Below are 15624 nucleotides of genomic sequence, written 5' to 3'. Positions count from 1 at the left end.
GAAAACGCTGGCGGGATTATATATCTCATCTGGCTGGGGAATGCTTTGGGGTCTCCCAGGAGGAGCTGAAAAGTGTTGCTGTGGAGAGGGACATCTGGGGTGCTTTGCTCAGCCTGCTGCCCTCAGGGAAAATGCATGACCCTCCCTTCAACTGGTTAACCATAATTCCCAGTGGCCATGATACATTATGTAATTTCTGTCATTGTCAAAGACAACATGTTTTTCAAACCCAGTTGTGGGTTTTGAGATTCTGAGAGTACTAAAAATAATACAAAATACCACTGTTTGAAGTCAAATGTCTCTCCCCTGATCCAAAATCAAAATAGATATCTCTCTCCAGTGCCTACAAAAATAATTTTAATTGCCTCTCCTGTTTTGCACCACCCTGTCCCTTCTCATAAATAATTAACAGTCGCTAAGTAAAATTAAAATGGCATTTATATGACAGCAACCTTACAAAGTGGGACAGTTTATGGCATTTTTTGTGATATTGCATTATTAAATTGAATCACACATTTGATTTACAAATCAAATGTGTGATTTTATATACTATGGTTTTAATATACTATATTATAGTCAATAAAAGCTGTCATATCTCATAAAAGGTCTCTTATTAAAAATTCAGTTTGTCAGTCAAGTATCATAGAATAGATAACTAGATGCAGAAGAGCAGCTTATACTCATGTTTCTCAAAACAAATTTTGTCGACACAACAGTAGGTTTGAAACCAAGCTTTAAATGCTTTTCTAACAATGTGTGTTCCTATACAGATATCTAAAAACATGACTTGTGTCAACAATATAACAGCTTTATGGCCTTCACATTTTTGCACTACTGGTTTTATTTTCCCACGTGTTTACTTCTGTTAAACTTTTTGTCAAATCAGTGAAACTGTATGTCGTTTCATCTGTGGAGTAAAAAGGAAGTTAAACGCATCAAATATATTGCTTACATTTTCTTTTCAGGTTTCATCTGTATGTCAGTGTCCCTCGGCCGATGGGATGTGCTCATGAAGACGAACATCTGACTTCATATATTGATGCAAACCATGAGAGGTGGGCGAAAACTCTAGAAAAGCTAGTTTGAGTTGAGATATTCTTTTGTGTGAAACAAGCCGAATTTTCACACTGAATATTTTGCTCTTATTGTGGCTGAAGTGAAATGTATCATTTGTGAAACAAAATAGTTTTTTATTGTAGAACATAATATATCAACTTGAACACAAGACAAACCACTGGCCGTTCGTCTTTATTCCTACGAAAACATGTAGTGATTTCTATACAAAAGACCAAAAACTACGGTTACAATGACCAAACCAAAAATGGTATCATAACATCAGTCTTTAGGTCAAACAGATGGCTGTTAAAACAAAATAGTAAACTCAATCTACATTATTTTTAATAAAAACAAAAAGGCAAAGTTTAAAGGATAAAGCAAAAGCCATAAATAAAATTACTGCAAATTTTATTTCACAGATGTATGATTTATCTCTTCATTTTAGGAACGCAACATCAGGGATCTTGCCGTCCGTCTGGAAAGCAAAAGAGAAGAAACCATTTTAGGGTCTTGTTATAAAAATGGTCAAACCTTTATGGAGATGCAGAGAGATTAAAACCTTGTGTTACCTTTAGCTGAGTGAAAATTTGTGCCGCTCTGTTGAAGTCCCACTCGTTGTCTTGCAGGCACCTGCAAAAAGGAACAAGTATTAAGATATTTTGAATTACGTGAATAAATCATGTACTGCAACACTGCAAACACCACACGTAAAAAAAAAGTAAACCTACTTCTGGGACCATTCCAGGTTCATGCCAGACTTGAGCGAGAAGGCTGTGAGCATCTCCTGCTGCGGTGCAGTGAGGGTGGGGACGGGGCTGGAGGATGGAGTCGGGGCGGGAGCAACAAAGGCGCGGCGGATTTCCTCAGTCGTAGCCATCCGGATGAAAAGCTGGTCATTCACGATGCACAAACTGTGGCACATGAGGATCACAACAGACAGAAAATAAGATCTGACTGTTTCGGGTATTTCAAGAGGAGCTGATGTTTCTACCACACACACTAAACAGCAAGATCTTCAAGGGACAAATGCAGTGAAAGCAATAACAGCTGTGCATCAATTGATGCTCCTATGGAGCAATGCAGGTATCAGGTCGTCAATGCCAACACCACAGAACAAGCAGATTTGGGAAAAGATTTAGGAAAAAATAGAAATGTCTATTTGGGAAAATAGACATTTCTACTTAAGCAACGTTTCATTTCTACACTCTCGCTGCACGCCCACCTCTCTGCCTCTCTGACTGACTGAGGTGAGTGTTTATTTGCAGTAAATTGTTCAAGTTCTGATGAACAGGGAAAATGTGAAGGACAGCAGGAAGACAATACAAACAATTGGGAGCTCACTAAACTTACCCAGAATTCCCAGCTGGAACTGTGATGAAAACTCTCGAGAAAGCCATGGTGGACTCTCGAGATTTACCATCAACAGCGACTGAAAAACAGGTTTGAGACACGTTAGCAACAAAGTCGACATCACCCATCTTTGCTGTGGATGAGAGCAAAATCTAAATCACGACAGAACAAGTCACCTTCTTTGAAGACTCCGCTCACTGTGAATGATAGTAGTGTGTTCTGTAAATGGAAAACATTTTTTGCAGAATTAATACAAAGAAGTGATTCAGAGAAAGAGGACAAACCTATTAAGTGCTGGCTGCCAGAACAAACAAAGACTCACCGTGTAGGTGTTTACGTCGACAGTAAAGGAGGCGATGTCGTGTTGAGTTTTGGGCAGCTCGTTGAGGAAAGCAACCACGTTCAGTCGCGTGTGCTTCAGAAGTCGAAACCGAATCGCTAAAAGAGGAAACGTTCAGAGAGGGAGAACATCAGGAAGCATCACGAAAAACACAAAAACATCAGTCTCAACAGCTCATCAAAGGTCAACAGCTCAGCAAATAAACTCACTGGAGTCTTTGATCCTCTTCAGGTTTCGAGTGTCTTTGTGATACTCTCCCAGACTGCTCCTAAAACCAGAAGAGACGAGCAGATGGAATCACGTGTGAAGACAAAGACACGGACGTGTCCATGTAAGAGCAGCCAGTGACGGGCAGAGCAACACAAAAATCTTATAAAACAACTTAAAATTCTAACTGTGAAAACACTGAAAAACTACAGATCCCATTCCTTCACGTGTTATTTAGTGTTGTCACATGTTAACAGAGGTGGGCCTCTTTGTGTTTTCTTACCGGGAGGGGTTCTGGGTGGAGTACGGTGTTGTGAGGGATAACGATGCTCCATCATGGTAAGCATCTAGGAGTGGCTGTCTGTCCCCAGAGTCATATATACTGTAGTACCTGCACATGTCAGACAAGTTAGTTTTCTTGTGTGTGTCGCTGTGGTTCTTTCTTGCCCACTGAAGTTGTATTTAAAGTAGTGCTGGTGAAAACAGCCACAAGTGAAGTCACATTACCGGTGCGTTAATCCCAGAAAACAGGCACCGATGATCTGACTCTTGTGACTGTCTACATAAAAAAAAAAAAAAAAAAAAAAAAAAAAGGCAGACACTCACTGTTGCAAGAACCGAAGGATGAGGGCCTTGATTTCATCTGAGCCAAAACAGCTGCCCTGGATTGTCAAGTGGAACAAACATTTGTCAGGTACATTTATGAAGACAATAACTGTCGTGACACTTTTAACCTGAAGAACATCACTGCAGCTTCAACTCATGAACTTAATTTCTACTGAAATTCACGTGCTCCAAGCAAACATTGTTAATCTGTCAGTCTGACTAAAAATATAAGATCAATCACGAGAAAAAAAACAAATAACGTTGCAGGGGGGGATAGTGGTGGGTGCCTCCACAACAAATCCAATGGGTGGGGGAAGGTCATGACCATCCTAAAAAGACATAACGTGCAGGAAGACGCATGAGAGAGATATAAGGACTGGCAGAAACTAAGTGCCGCTGACAGGGTTCCCACGCATTTTGCATGGACAAAAACGTCAAAACCTTTCATGACTTTAAAGACCAATAATAATAATAATAATAATAATAATAATAATAATAATAATAATAATAATTTGCCCCATTTGCTCAGCATTTTTCAAATGTATCAAATTCTATCCAAACATAATCTCAGCTGGCTGGCATATATGGAGGGAGAGACGAAACATTAAGAAATACATCACTGTAAACATGACACACAGACGCATATTAGATTATTATGTCGACAGTTACAGACAATAAATTTGCCGTTATGTTACATTACATGGAAAGTCATCCACGGAAGATTGCTGTAACAATTTCATTACTCACAACAAAATTTCATGATTTTTGTTTTCAAAACCTTTAATGATTCTGACTGAATCCATAACTTTTCCAGGTTTTCCATAACAGCGGGAACCCTGCATTCAGTATTCATTTCTTTCGGGATTTCAATGCATGCAGATACAAGCAAATGTATTTCACAAAATATATTGACTCTACTTTTCCAAACTCACAGAAAGTCAGAAGACTGTCTGAATCACAATATTGCAATGTGCTGCTCTGATTTATCACAGTAGAGCCAGTGTTCAATGTGATCTATAACTCAGCTGCTGGGATGATTCAGACAGACCCAACACAAGAATGTACTTTTGTACGTGTAGATTTAAAAAAACAAACAAACTTAACAGCACTCTTTAGGGTGAGGATGATTACAAATAAATGAAGTGAGGAGACAGACGTGGACTTACCAGTTTGAGAAGCCGGGGAAACCTCTGCCGCACAGCACTGGTACAGAACAAAAATCAAGAGCAAGAAAGTTATCACAAACTTCACCACACAGATAAATCATGCTAATACGTGTAGATAGCACTGACAGTCACACCTGCTGGCCCATTTAATGTCATTTTGTGTCTTTCAGGTTGGGTCATTTTTAGTCGATATACTGTCAAAAACATTTTGCATAATACAGTCATAGATACATGAAAATGGAGTGTAACTACAACCAGTGCCACAATGGATTTATTCTTTTAATACATGTAGAGCTGCAAATGGACTATGTTTCACACCCTTTGCCTCCCTTCAGTTTCATGCTGTGCCCTTCGACATATCTCCAACCCCAAAGTGTACTTACCAGCAGGTATACTCACCCTCTCCCCCAATATGGAGATACACACAGATCTGACATGGGGAAGCAATATAAGCACACTTTTCTAGGAACACACACATATAAACATGCAGACCCACGATCTACCGGACTGCGCTGAAACCAGCAAAAACATCCATTTTTAATTAGTGAAACAAAGAGGTTATGCACTGTGGGGAGAGGGGTGGTTACCGCCAGTTTTGTGTCTCCCACCCACAATCTCTGGCCAAGATGCTGAGGAACAGATGAGTCTACGTCACAAAACAAAACAGAAACTGAGGAAAAATGTAAAGTGAAACTCATACAAACACCAACTCAAGTGGTCTAACATACATGCCAATTACTATTCATCATGTGCGTGAGTTTGTCGATGTTGGCGCCCATAATTATCAGCAAAGAAGGACGACCTGAGAATAGAGCTGAACAGAAAGGACAGATGGCCTCAGAGTAAGCTGGACGCAGCCGTCCCACCACTTATCCTGTAAACCTTTCCCAGCTGCACAAGCAAACTAGTTATCAATACAGTGTGTCATAGCCACCATCGACTCTGAGGAGTTAGGTGTTCGTGCATTAGCAGCCACTAGACTTCATGCTGTAAGCTTGTAATTTTCAAGCTTAATTTGGGCCCATGTCTCTGGTTGCAGATGGACTGGGAGATCATTGAGCATTGGACTAAAGTTGCAGTTATCTACTCTGCTCTCTCTGCTTTACATTTGAGCCTTTTTGTACTGGTCACAGCTTTTAGAAACGGGAAGAGGGAAGTGTTTTCACATTTTCATTTGACTTATTTCAGGCAAAACTGGACTTCAATTTCCAGTTCAGAACACATTTCCCTCCGAAGTTAGTTTAGGGTATTTTGCCAAACTCTCCACTCCATTCACTGAACAGCAGGGGCCTCTTTTAGGCCAAAAACTTAGTGGAAGAGACAGACTGCTTTCTCTCTTTGGCTCATCAGTGGTCATTGATAATGACACGTTTCCCCCTCCGCCTCCGCCCAACGGCTTCTTCTGTCGAGTCCCGTCTTCTCGATTCCTTCTCGTCACTTTTTCAGTGAGTCACAGCTCACAGGGACTGAGGTCGAGTAATCGTGACTGTGCCTGCCTTAGGTTGTCCCGGGGTTTCGAGGTGGGATCTTACCCGTCATGGGCTAACCAGCCTTCCATACTCGCCTGACACAGCGGGCCGGTTGGGCAAGGGTGCTACGAGGAGGGGAAATCACTGGCTGTGGATTTCCTTTGTATCATCCAAACATTTGTCAAGACAACTGTGCATTGCCCTCTCTCCATTAAAAAAACCTACACTGTTTTGCAGTACTGCTCAAGAGATGAGATTGCTGTAGATTCATATTTTTGAAAGCAGTTCACAGTAAATTATGTTAAAAGTCCGTCAGGCTGAATGTTTTCTTTAAAGAGAAAAAAAAGCTTCTTCTCAGAGTTTTATATCATCAGTAGTGCAATGGTGTTTTACAGCAATTTATGGGACACTAACCAGGATGTCAGCAGGGGAGTGCTGCGTACAGCATCACTGAGAACCATAAAATAGACCAAAGCTTGAAAGGATGTCCTGCAGAGAAGCTGATTGAGAGCGAAGGAGCGAAGACGGCTGTTCAAACTGTGGACAGTTTAAGCAAGCTGAAAGGATAACCAATGTGGGTGTTAGCTGTCCTCTCAGCAACTTTGGGAAGTAAGTTTAGTTTGCGGTGTGAAAAGGAAATGTTAATCATCAAGGTGGGGAAAAAACATGTAAAACAATCAAAAAGAAGAATTTTTTTGAAACTATTTGTTTCTTTTCGATATTTCTATCTCCACACATGAGTTTAAACAAACAGGGAGTTAATAATGAATGTCAGCTGGCTCTGCTTGGTCCAAAGTTCACCCTTGACTACTGGGAAATGACTTCAGTTATGGTACATCATGTGCACACAAAGAAAGGAGTGCTTGATCTTCTTCTGTAGCACGCTGCTGCTTCCTCCTGTCATACAGGAAAGACTCCTGGATACCTCTGCACTCACACCAACAGTCACACCACTGTGTCCAATTCATAAGAACAACTCCCCTCATCCCCCAAAATCGCTGACTGACCTGATGTACGAGGCCTGATCCTTGAAGAGGTCACAGAGAGGGTTCCTGTTCAGCCACAGCTCCACCAGCTTCAGGCCTTTCACCTTGTCCAGCTCCCGGTCGGTCTTCAGCTGGACGAGCGCAACGAGAAAGTACAAGTTGAAGTGAGGAGGATTGAAAATAAACCTGGTTATTATTTGTCTTCGATAAACTGAGCAGCCAGTCTCACCTCGTTGTGGGAAAGGTTGAGGGTCTTCAGATTTGGTGTCTTGCTAATCAAATCGGCGAGTTCATCAAGTTTGTGAATACGATTGTTACTCAGGTTCAAACATGTCAGCTGGCAAGAGACAGAGAGACGTGTAAGCATAGTCTGACTTAGATAATGACAAAGCAGCTACAGTGACACCTAAATAATGACAATCGCAAACAGTTTGTTGCTCATTTTTCAGCAATCACTATTAAAACATCTGCTGTAATCATTTTACCTCTGGAATGTTTTCTTCAATAATCTTGATGACAGCTTCCATGTTCGTCTTCCTGTTCAAAATGACTTCAATATTCTGGGACGCCAGATCTGTCACATGAAATAAAATTAGCAAACAAATATTGGAAACTCCTTTTTCAGTGACAGTAATAAGTAAATGAAATCCTGGAAGATTCAATTTCACTACTGGACTGCAACATCTCCAGCATCATCGATGCAAAACAACATTGCAGCGACCAATACTTTGAACACAGGAAGACCAGACAGACAGACAGTAAAGTCTAAACAGCAATAACCAGATAATAAGTTATAACAACTAGTCTAGTATGAATTATCAAGCTTTCATTGAATCAGTGTTCAACATCATGCCATACCTGAGATTTGTGCGTGAAGGAATGAGAGATAATTACCTGGGTCTGTTCGGATGTTGTTTAAGTCTAGTGCTTGCTGGGAGCCATCAAAACGTTTTGCCATGCATTGCTGTGAAAAATAAACAGCGCCTAACATGAGAGGCCTCATCTGAACAGCAAAACATCATCAAAATTATTAGAAATTTCCTTCAATGTAATCTGACTGGATTTGAGAGCTGAGGGAAAAGGGACTGAATTTTTAAAAACATGAAAAGCAGTTGTCTTAAAAATGAACTCCTGAAACAAAAGTTGGTTCTCTCTTCGTCTTCTATCATATGAAATGCAAAGCTGACTATACCTAAATTACTTAAGTGCATGTAATGGGCCTTATTGCAAAAACCTGCACAATTTTTGTCATTATATCGATATACTTTTTTGTATTTTGCTCCACACTTAACACGAGCCGTATCTGTGAGACTTTAGTCATCTGAAAACATCATTATTGTCTCAGCCGCATTCAGACCCTTCAGTCAGTTTGTTACTTCCTCTCGCTCACCTTCAGATGCTCCAGGTGTTCAGGCTTCAGGTCAGAGAGGAGGAAGGACGGCGGAGCACTGGGGTTGATATGTACTTCCACCTTAAAGAAACAAACATCATATGGCATAAAAGACACCGGTAAGTGGAGTTTTATGGTGTCATTTATGGTTATTCAAGATTGCAAAAATATTGGTTTAGTGTTTGAGACAATTCGACAAAGACAGAATAAGAACACATGGTAGTGTAGCCATTTTTAACAGTTAAGGATGTTTCAGACTTTAGACTTTCTGCAGAAATAAGAGTGAGCTCTCCATTAATAACCCAACATACCTTATAACCGTCTGTGTCCGTGATCTTGTGAGAACATTTGTGCAAAGCACCAGCAGTAGAGGAATCATCCACATAGAAATGGGCCCTGTTATGGTCAACATGGTACTGAACAGACAAAAAGGAGAAAAAGACAATTAAAACTCATAAATAAAAAGATTTTGTCAACAAACACCCTTTGCTTAAAATCTTTAGCTTATGAATGTGCCTCAATGAAGAATGGAGATATTTTTAACAAGCAAACAAGAATAAAAAAATCAAATAAAAAAAGCAAAAATACAAACTCAAAGCCCCCCAAAAAACGTCTGTTGTTTATTCATTAAAATGGCGACAGTGGTGTGTGTTAAAATCAGAGCAGACAACATTAAAAGCCAAAGTTTGGATACACGAAGTCGATAGTTGTTACGTTGTGTGTGAGCCTCGTGAGTCACTGTTAAAACACTGCAACTGTACGATGCACCTACGTAACCATTTGAGCCGACACCACGCAGATATTTTGCAACCTGTTGCTAACGCTAAAGCTGAGGATCATACACTAATGCAGGTAGACAAATCCTGCATAAATGTTTATTACTTTTGTTTAGTTCAACTCAGGCAAAAATGTGCACTTTTCTGTTCTTCAAATTTATTTTTGTTTTAATTGTTTATTTAAGAAAGAATAATGTAATGGTAAAATAAGTTTTAGTGTCAGCTTGTTCAAAGTCTACAGATAATGCACGCTTTATTGAAGATATCAGAAGGTATTTGAATGAATTATCTGAGTATTTCTGACATCAACACACATAACTGATTTGATATCAAAGCAACTGGATCAATATCGAATCAAATCGAAATCAAATCAAGTTGTGACCCAAAGAATCGAAGTCGAATTGAATTGTGAGGTTTTTGATAATACCCAGCTCTACATTCATGCATTTCAAAAAGGCACAAGAGGGTCTAGAAGCTCGCTCACTTTAAAAATACACAAAAGCCTTTTTTAAAACCTGCTGGTTTACAAACAGTAATCATACAACAATGTGAGGTCCTACCTGCACAGGTGTGAAAGGAACTGAACAGATGTTCTGAAGAGCCGTCAATAACCATTTCTTGTCATATTTTCTTCCATGTGGTATCTATCAAACAGACCAGAATGCAAAATATGAGCTCCTTTACAGATTAAGAGATAAAAGCATAGACGACCTGTCGCCACCGTCACAATACGCACCGTTACTTTGAACCAGCCAGACCGGTTTTTCCCAGTTCCCCCATTTCCTCCAAATCGGTCTCCTCTGAAGCCGCCTCTTCCACCTCCTCCCCCTTTGCCTTGCCGCCTGTCTCTGTCAAAGCGTCCATCTCCTCCTTTCCGCATAGGTCTTCCATACGGGGTGCTAAAGAAGACAAACACAGAACATGTGTTGAAACAATCCTCCTTGAGCCGGTGCCCACAGTAGAGACAAAACAAACAGCTATTTACATTCAGTGTTTCTCCCGTCCTGGAGGCTTAACAAACATTTTAACACAGCGAAGCAAAGCCGTCTCTCTTTTTGTCTCAACTGTCGTGACTGTTTTTCAACAACTGATGTTGCATTTACGCCATCAGCTGTTACTGCCTCTGAAATCGATGTACGTAACACCATGCCCAGCTCTGTTTCCTAGACATTACTTAAGTATACCACTAGTTTGAAACAGTAAATCCGTTTTTTGAGGGAAGCATATCGCAGTAAGAAAAACGTGGAGGAAATGTTACTTAGCAACGTAGCAGTCGAGTCACAAAAATGTAGATACTAAAAGTATCAGCAAAATACTCACCAAAAATGTATTTTATTAGTTTTCTGCCAAAATAAGCAATTTTGCAAAAAGCATCCACTCTTAGTATTTACAGCATCTCTCTTTTATATTTTAAGGTTTTTTCTTAACATTTAACTGAAATCAAAATATTGCCTTAACTGAAGTTATTTATTTTTGCCTTAACACAACCACATCCATCTGCACTACATATGTCCGCAATCCAGTCCAACCACATCCCCGCGAATCCAGCGCGGTACATAAATGTTTCACTAATTTAAAGTAACTTCGTCTGTGAACATATTCCAGGCAGCTATTATGTTGTCACCGCAATGCAACTATGAATGCAATATAGTATTATACAAACATAATTTCCAAGCAACGGGGATGTCGCGCCGATGTTTGTGGTCAGTCCTTATGCTGGCAAAGCACCAAATACAAGCTATCAGAACAACCTCTCATCAAAACAAGCTTTATAGCTCAATCAATGGTAGAAAACTCCACAGTGTGCTTTTCACAAATGTTGTTAAAAACTTACAGGCCTTTTCTGTCCCATTATAGTTCCAAAATTGGCAACAGGCCCCCAAAAGTCCCCTAAGAAGTTTAACAGTGTGTGAAATACACATGTGGCTTATGAGTCACCAGTGAGTTCAAATACCAAGGTAACAGTGATAAATTAGTCAAACAAAAAAAAACTTCACTGAGCTACATTTACTTTCAGTTGCACTTTTGCTTGATTTTCCACTTTTTGGGTGGGTGGAGGACTTGCAGTGGTTTTCATATTCTGAGAGCAGCCAGAGGAGTTACATGTGAAAGTGGTCACATTTGTTCTGCTTTTTTTGGTCTGCTACAGACTACAGCACAGCTTAGGATGCCTCAAAGCGGTTCAAGCAGAGACACATGAAAGAATTAATTTAGTCGCCTTACATAGACAGAGCATACAAAAAAAGCCATTTTGTCTTTTCATTTAAAACTTAACTCTTTTTCTTATGGCTACGCACAACCCTCTCAGACCTCTTTAGGCACCCAGGTGCTTGATTCAGAGCTTATCAATGTGTCACACGGTGACAAACATATCTGATGACAGTGATTTAATTACCAACAACCTGTTAAACAACACATCGGCTCAGTCTCTCAGCCCTACTTACAATCTGTTGTGGGGGCCGCCGTCCTGAGAGCCGTCACTCATAGTTACATCTGGATCAGCATCATCAAGCCTAGACCGCGGCCCTGGACCTCCGAAGCCTCCAGCATGGCCGCCCCGCTGGCGGTCTCTGCGGGACCTGTCATACGACCGACCCTTGTGGGATCCTCGGCCTTTACGGTTGCGAAACTGTGGTGCGGTTCTGTCATCATGCTCTGAGAAAGACAGGAGATCAAAAATTAGTCACACACATACACAATTGAAATTAAAACACAAACAAATTTGATTCTAATCAAAGTTATATAATACCATTTTGTTAGCACTAAATCAAAATAACAGAATTCACCAAATAATGCTCTACGCTGAGACGCAGTGAATGAACAGAACTACATATACATTAATTATCAATGCATATTTAAAATAAATATATTTATATACTATTATACTACTTTTTTTCAGGTCATTACCTTGTTTGTTTTTGCTTTTACTTTCCTTAAGTGCGAAGTTTCAGTTCCTTGTTACTTTTTTAAAGTGATGTCTTGTAAAATTACTCCCTGCATTAATATGTTCTTGAAAACAATCACACCAACTTGCTCAAGTTTTAAAGGGTTAGGGATACAAATATTAAGACAAAACCTCCATAATCAATCACAGCTGACAAAAAATACAAACTATCTGGCCTTGACGTACCGAAAGCTGCAGTAACTGTATCCAGCATATTCATTTTCGAGGCTATACTCTGTTCTCTGGTATTGTGATAATAACATTATAATGTCATGAACTGGGAAAATACTTGAAGTAACATAATTAGATGTCCAGGGTGGCGCCCAACATGTAGTTTCACCTCTTCGGACCATGTAACCAGCTCTCCTGACCTCTCGCCTCACAGTAAAGTCCCCTCGGTCTGAAGAAAAACGGCACAAGCAGCACAAAAGACGTGAGGTTAGTGCAGAGGGGGACAGGCTGTCTTACCGTTGTAGTAATGCCCGCCGTCCGCCATGTTTCTGGAGTAGTGTTAGGTTAAAAAAACACACACGCAGCCCTGGGTAACAACAATAATGGCCGGGGCTCGTCTCTCTCTGTCACGAAACTCAAATGTTGGCCAGAGGAAGAAGCTCCGACATCCCCGAGTCGATCGGAGGAGACACAAAGGCGAGCACGCCGTGATCGCACAGCGCTCTTTAACTAGCTGCAGGCTAGGCTAGCTTCTTCCACTGCGCGGTGACGAGAAGACAGCGGAAGTACAACTTTAAACACAGTTCTCTTCCGGTGCGGGCAAATAGCGCGGGAGATCGAAACCAAAAAAATAATAATAATAAAATTAATAGATGGTAGAAAAGTAAAACATTACAAAAACCTGAACGCATCACAGTATAAAGGTTTGCTAACGTTAGCTTTAATTTGATGTCAGCGGTAAGCTAATGTTAGCACACATTATAAACAGGTTTAACCTACTTGGTGGGTATATTTAGATAAAATAAGATAATCCTTTATTAGTCCCACAGTGGGGGACTTTGCATTGTTACAGCAGCTATGAGGTACAGGATAAAGAAGAACAATACAATGGTAAAAATAATTTCAAATATAAAAATTGCTGAATAGTAAAAAAAAAACAAGGTGCCAAGTATAATAAGAAAACAAGGTGCAAAAATAGTAACATAAATTTACAAGATGCCAACAATTCAACTGTCTAGAAAAACATATATATATATTTAAAAAATATGTAATTCATTTAATTGCACATGGCAGATAACTGCACACACATATACACAATATATATATAAACTATAAACTATCCCCAGGAGGTTTTAAATAGCCTTGGTCTTAAAATATGTGTATCTGCCATTTATAGATTTATGGTCTTGAAACTGAACATCAAATCTCATTAACATTTAATCAATCATCAATATAAATTTGCATTCCTGTTTAGGATGAATTTGCTAATAAAAAAAAACATTTAAGTTAATCAAAAATTGCATTCATACACTAAAATCAAGGGACTATTTGTTATTTTGAAGGGAGGATTGATGCAAAAAAGGGGGAGGTGTGTCAAATACACATTTAAGCACTTATGTTTTGGGTTTTTTTTTTAGTTTTTTAAATTTCTGCTTATATGGGAAGGGCATGCAGATTTGAATGGTTATATATTGTATTTATTTTACCACCAATAATTTCTCAATTCACCTTAGCCAGAAACTGTAAAAAAGGAAATTATCGTTAGATGTTCACATTTCCTTTCCACACATCATGTGGCCCTATGTCTATATCAGTATATGTTTATCTTAATAATTAAATGACCACATGTATTTGGTTTGTCTTTCAATATCAATTATTTGTCTTTAAGTTCACTTAGTTGTGTTATTACTATAATATCAATTCATGTCATATGATGTGCCTTTTTGACTGTGCAATAAAAAACAAATCAATTTTAAAAAGTAATATTGACTATTTCCCTTGTTTTGCAGCTTAGGCCCATGTCTACTTCCTGTCAGCTGATGTCATTCAGATAAAAAGCAAAACATTCCAACAGGAAATACTAAAGAATGTTCATGTTGTCAAAACAAAGTTTGAATCATCTAAACTTTTGATTAAAAAATGATGTGATTTAAAAAAAATATGAAATGAGTGATTTGGGAGATTTTTTTTTTTTTTTTTTTTTTTAAACATGACTTTAAAACCCACTTGTGTTTTGGAATTCTGGGGATATTTCAAATAAAGACAAAATTTGACCGATTAAAGCTAAATGTCCTTCCTCTAAGCTAAAAAAAAAAAACAACAAAAAAAAACCCTCCCCAGTGATTAAAAAAAGTGCCTCCCCTGTTTTGCACAGCACCTCCACTCTTACAACTAATGAACAGTCCCTGAGGTTTTTGAATCCAGTCCATGTCCACACAATTACGGAATATCCCTTTAATCTGCTGCTTGTGTTATTTGTGTTAGATATTTGTAATCCTCTCATTACTGACTAAAATGCAGCAAGTTTCAGTAGTTGCAAATGGGCATTGTCATTTAGTCAAGTTTAATCTCTAATATGACAGTACAACATTTATGTCTGACAAACTGCAGGTACAGTTTGGGCTGATTAGCAGCAAAATGCAGCGTCTCCCATAGTGATCAACACTATAAAACTTTATTTACTTTTAAATATTTACCATTTAAACTACATTAACCCCGTAAGACTTATACACGTCCATGCATATTTTAACATCCATAAGTATTTGACTAAACCTCCAGGAAAACCTGTCCAAACTCTGTCCTCAGCTGTGAACTTGGACATAAACAATGAGCCAAACTTACCTTCATTCACCACACGTGCCACCACGGCGAGGTTCGGGTAGCCCCTCTGACAGAAAGTCACTCGGTCCATCCGGATAAACTCTTCAGAAAAACAGTCAAAATGTATATTTTCTCGTTAAAATAAGAAAAAAAACACACGCTCTGTATTTTTTACAACTTCGAGCAAGTGTAAATTGATGTTAGCTTTAGCTAGCTAGCTGTTAGCCTAAGCAGGGCGCCCTGCGGGACATCATGCTGGACTCTCAAACACAACCTACGATATTAACCGGTTAATTTCTTTTACCGTGGTAATATTTCCTGCGATGGTATTGGAAACAATCGTCCCCGGCTACTGTCTGCAGTCCCCGCTGTTGTCCGCCACCAGACTGTCCCGCTCACTGTCCCTCCAGGACTGACAACAATATGGCGCCACCTGCTGGAACCGACCGGGATTACGTCACACTACGTTACATAACATTTTTACTTTTAAAAAAATACATTCAAAGTTACCATTTTAGCAAGATTACCTAATTAAAACGACAGCCATGAAATAAACATGACC

General features: G+C 39.3%; 1 protein-coding gene across 1 annotated transcript; it reads right to left on the bottom strand.

The window, feature by feature from the left end:
* Nucleotides 1-1173: 1173 nt before the first annotated feature.
* nxf1a (nuclear RNA export factor 1a) lies at nt 1174-15164 on the bottom strand. Its single transcript, XM_042493256.1, has 22 exons — nt 15084-15164; nt 12580-12690; nt 11791-12001; nt 10083-10245; nt 9907-9990; nt 8882-8986; nt 8571-8651; nt 8075-8144; nt 7666-7754; nt 7410-7517; nt 7202-7311; nt 4726-4762; nt 3820-3888; nt 3560-3615; nt 3237-3344; nt 2956-3014; nt 2729-2844; nt 2583-2625; nt 2407-2485; nt 1785-1967; nt 1626-1686; nt 1174-1531 (listed from the first exon to the last, which is right to left on the bottom strand). The coding sequence occupies exons 1-22, from the start codon at nt 15151-15153 to the stop codon at nt 1493-1495; spliced, it is 2052 nt and encodes a 683-aa protein (XP_042349190.1). The 5' UTR covers nt 15154-15164; the 3' UTR covers nt 1174-1492.
* Between the last annotated feature and the right edge of the window lie 460 nt (nt 15165-15624).

The sequence above is a fragment of the Plectropomus leopardus genome, chromosome 9 (genome assembly GCF_008729295.1).
Source record: "Plectropomus leopardus isolate mb chromosome 9, YSFRI_Pleo_2.0, whole genome shotgun sequence".
Taxonomy (NCBI): Eukaryota; Metazoa; Chordata; class Actinopteri; order Perciformes; family Serranidae; genus Plectropomus; species Plectropomus leopardus.
This window is presented reverse-complemented; position numbering and strand designations above follow the sequence as displayed.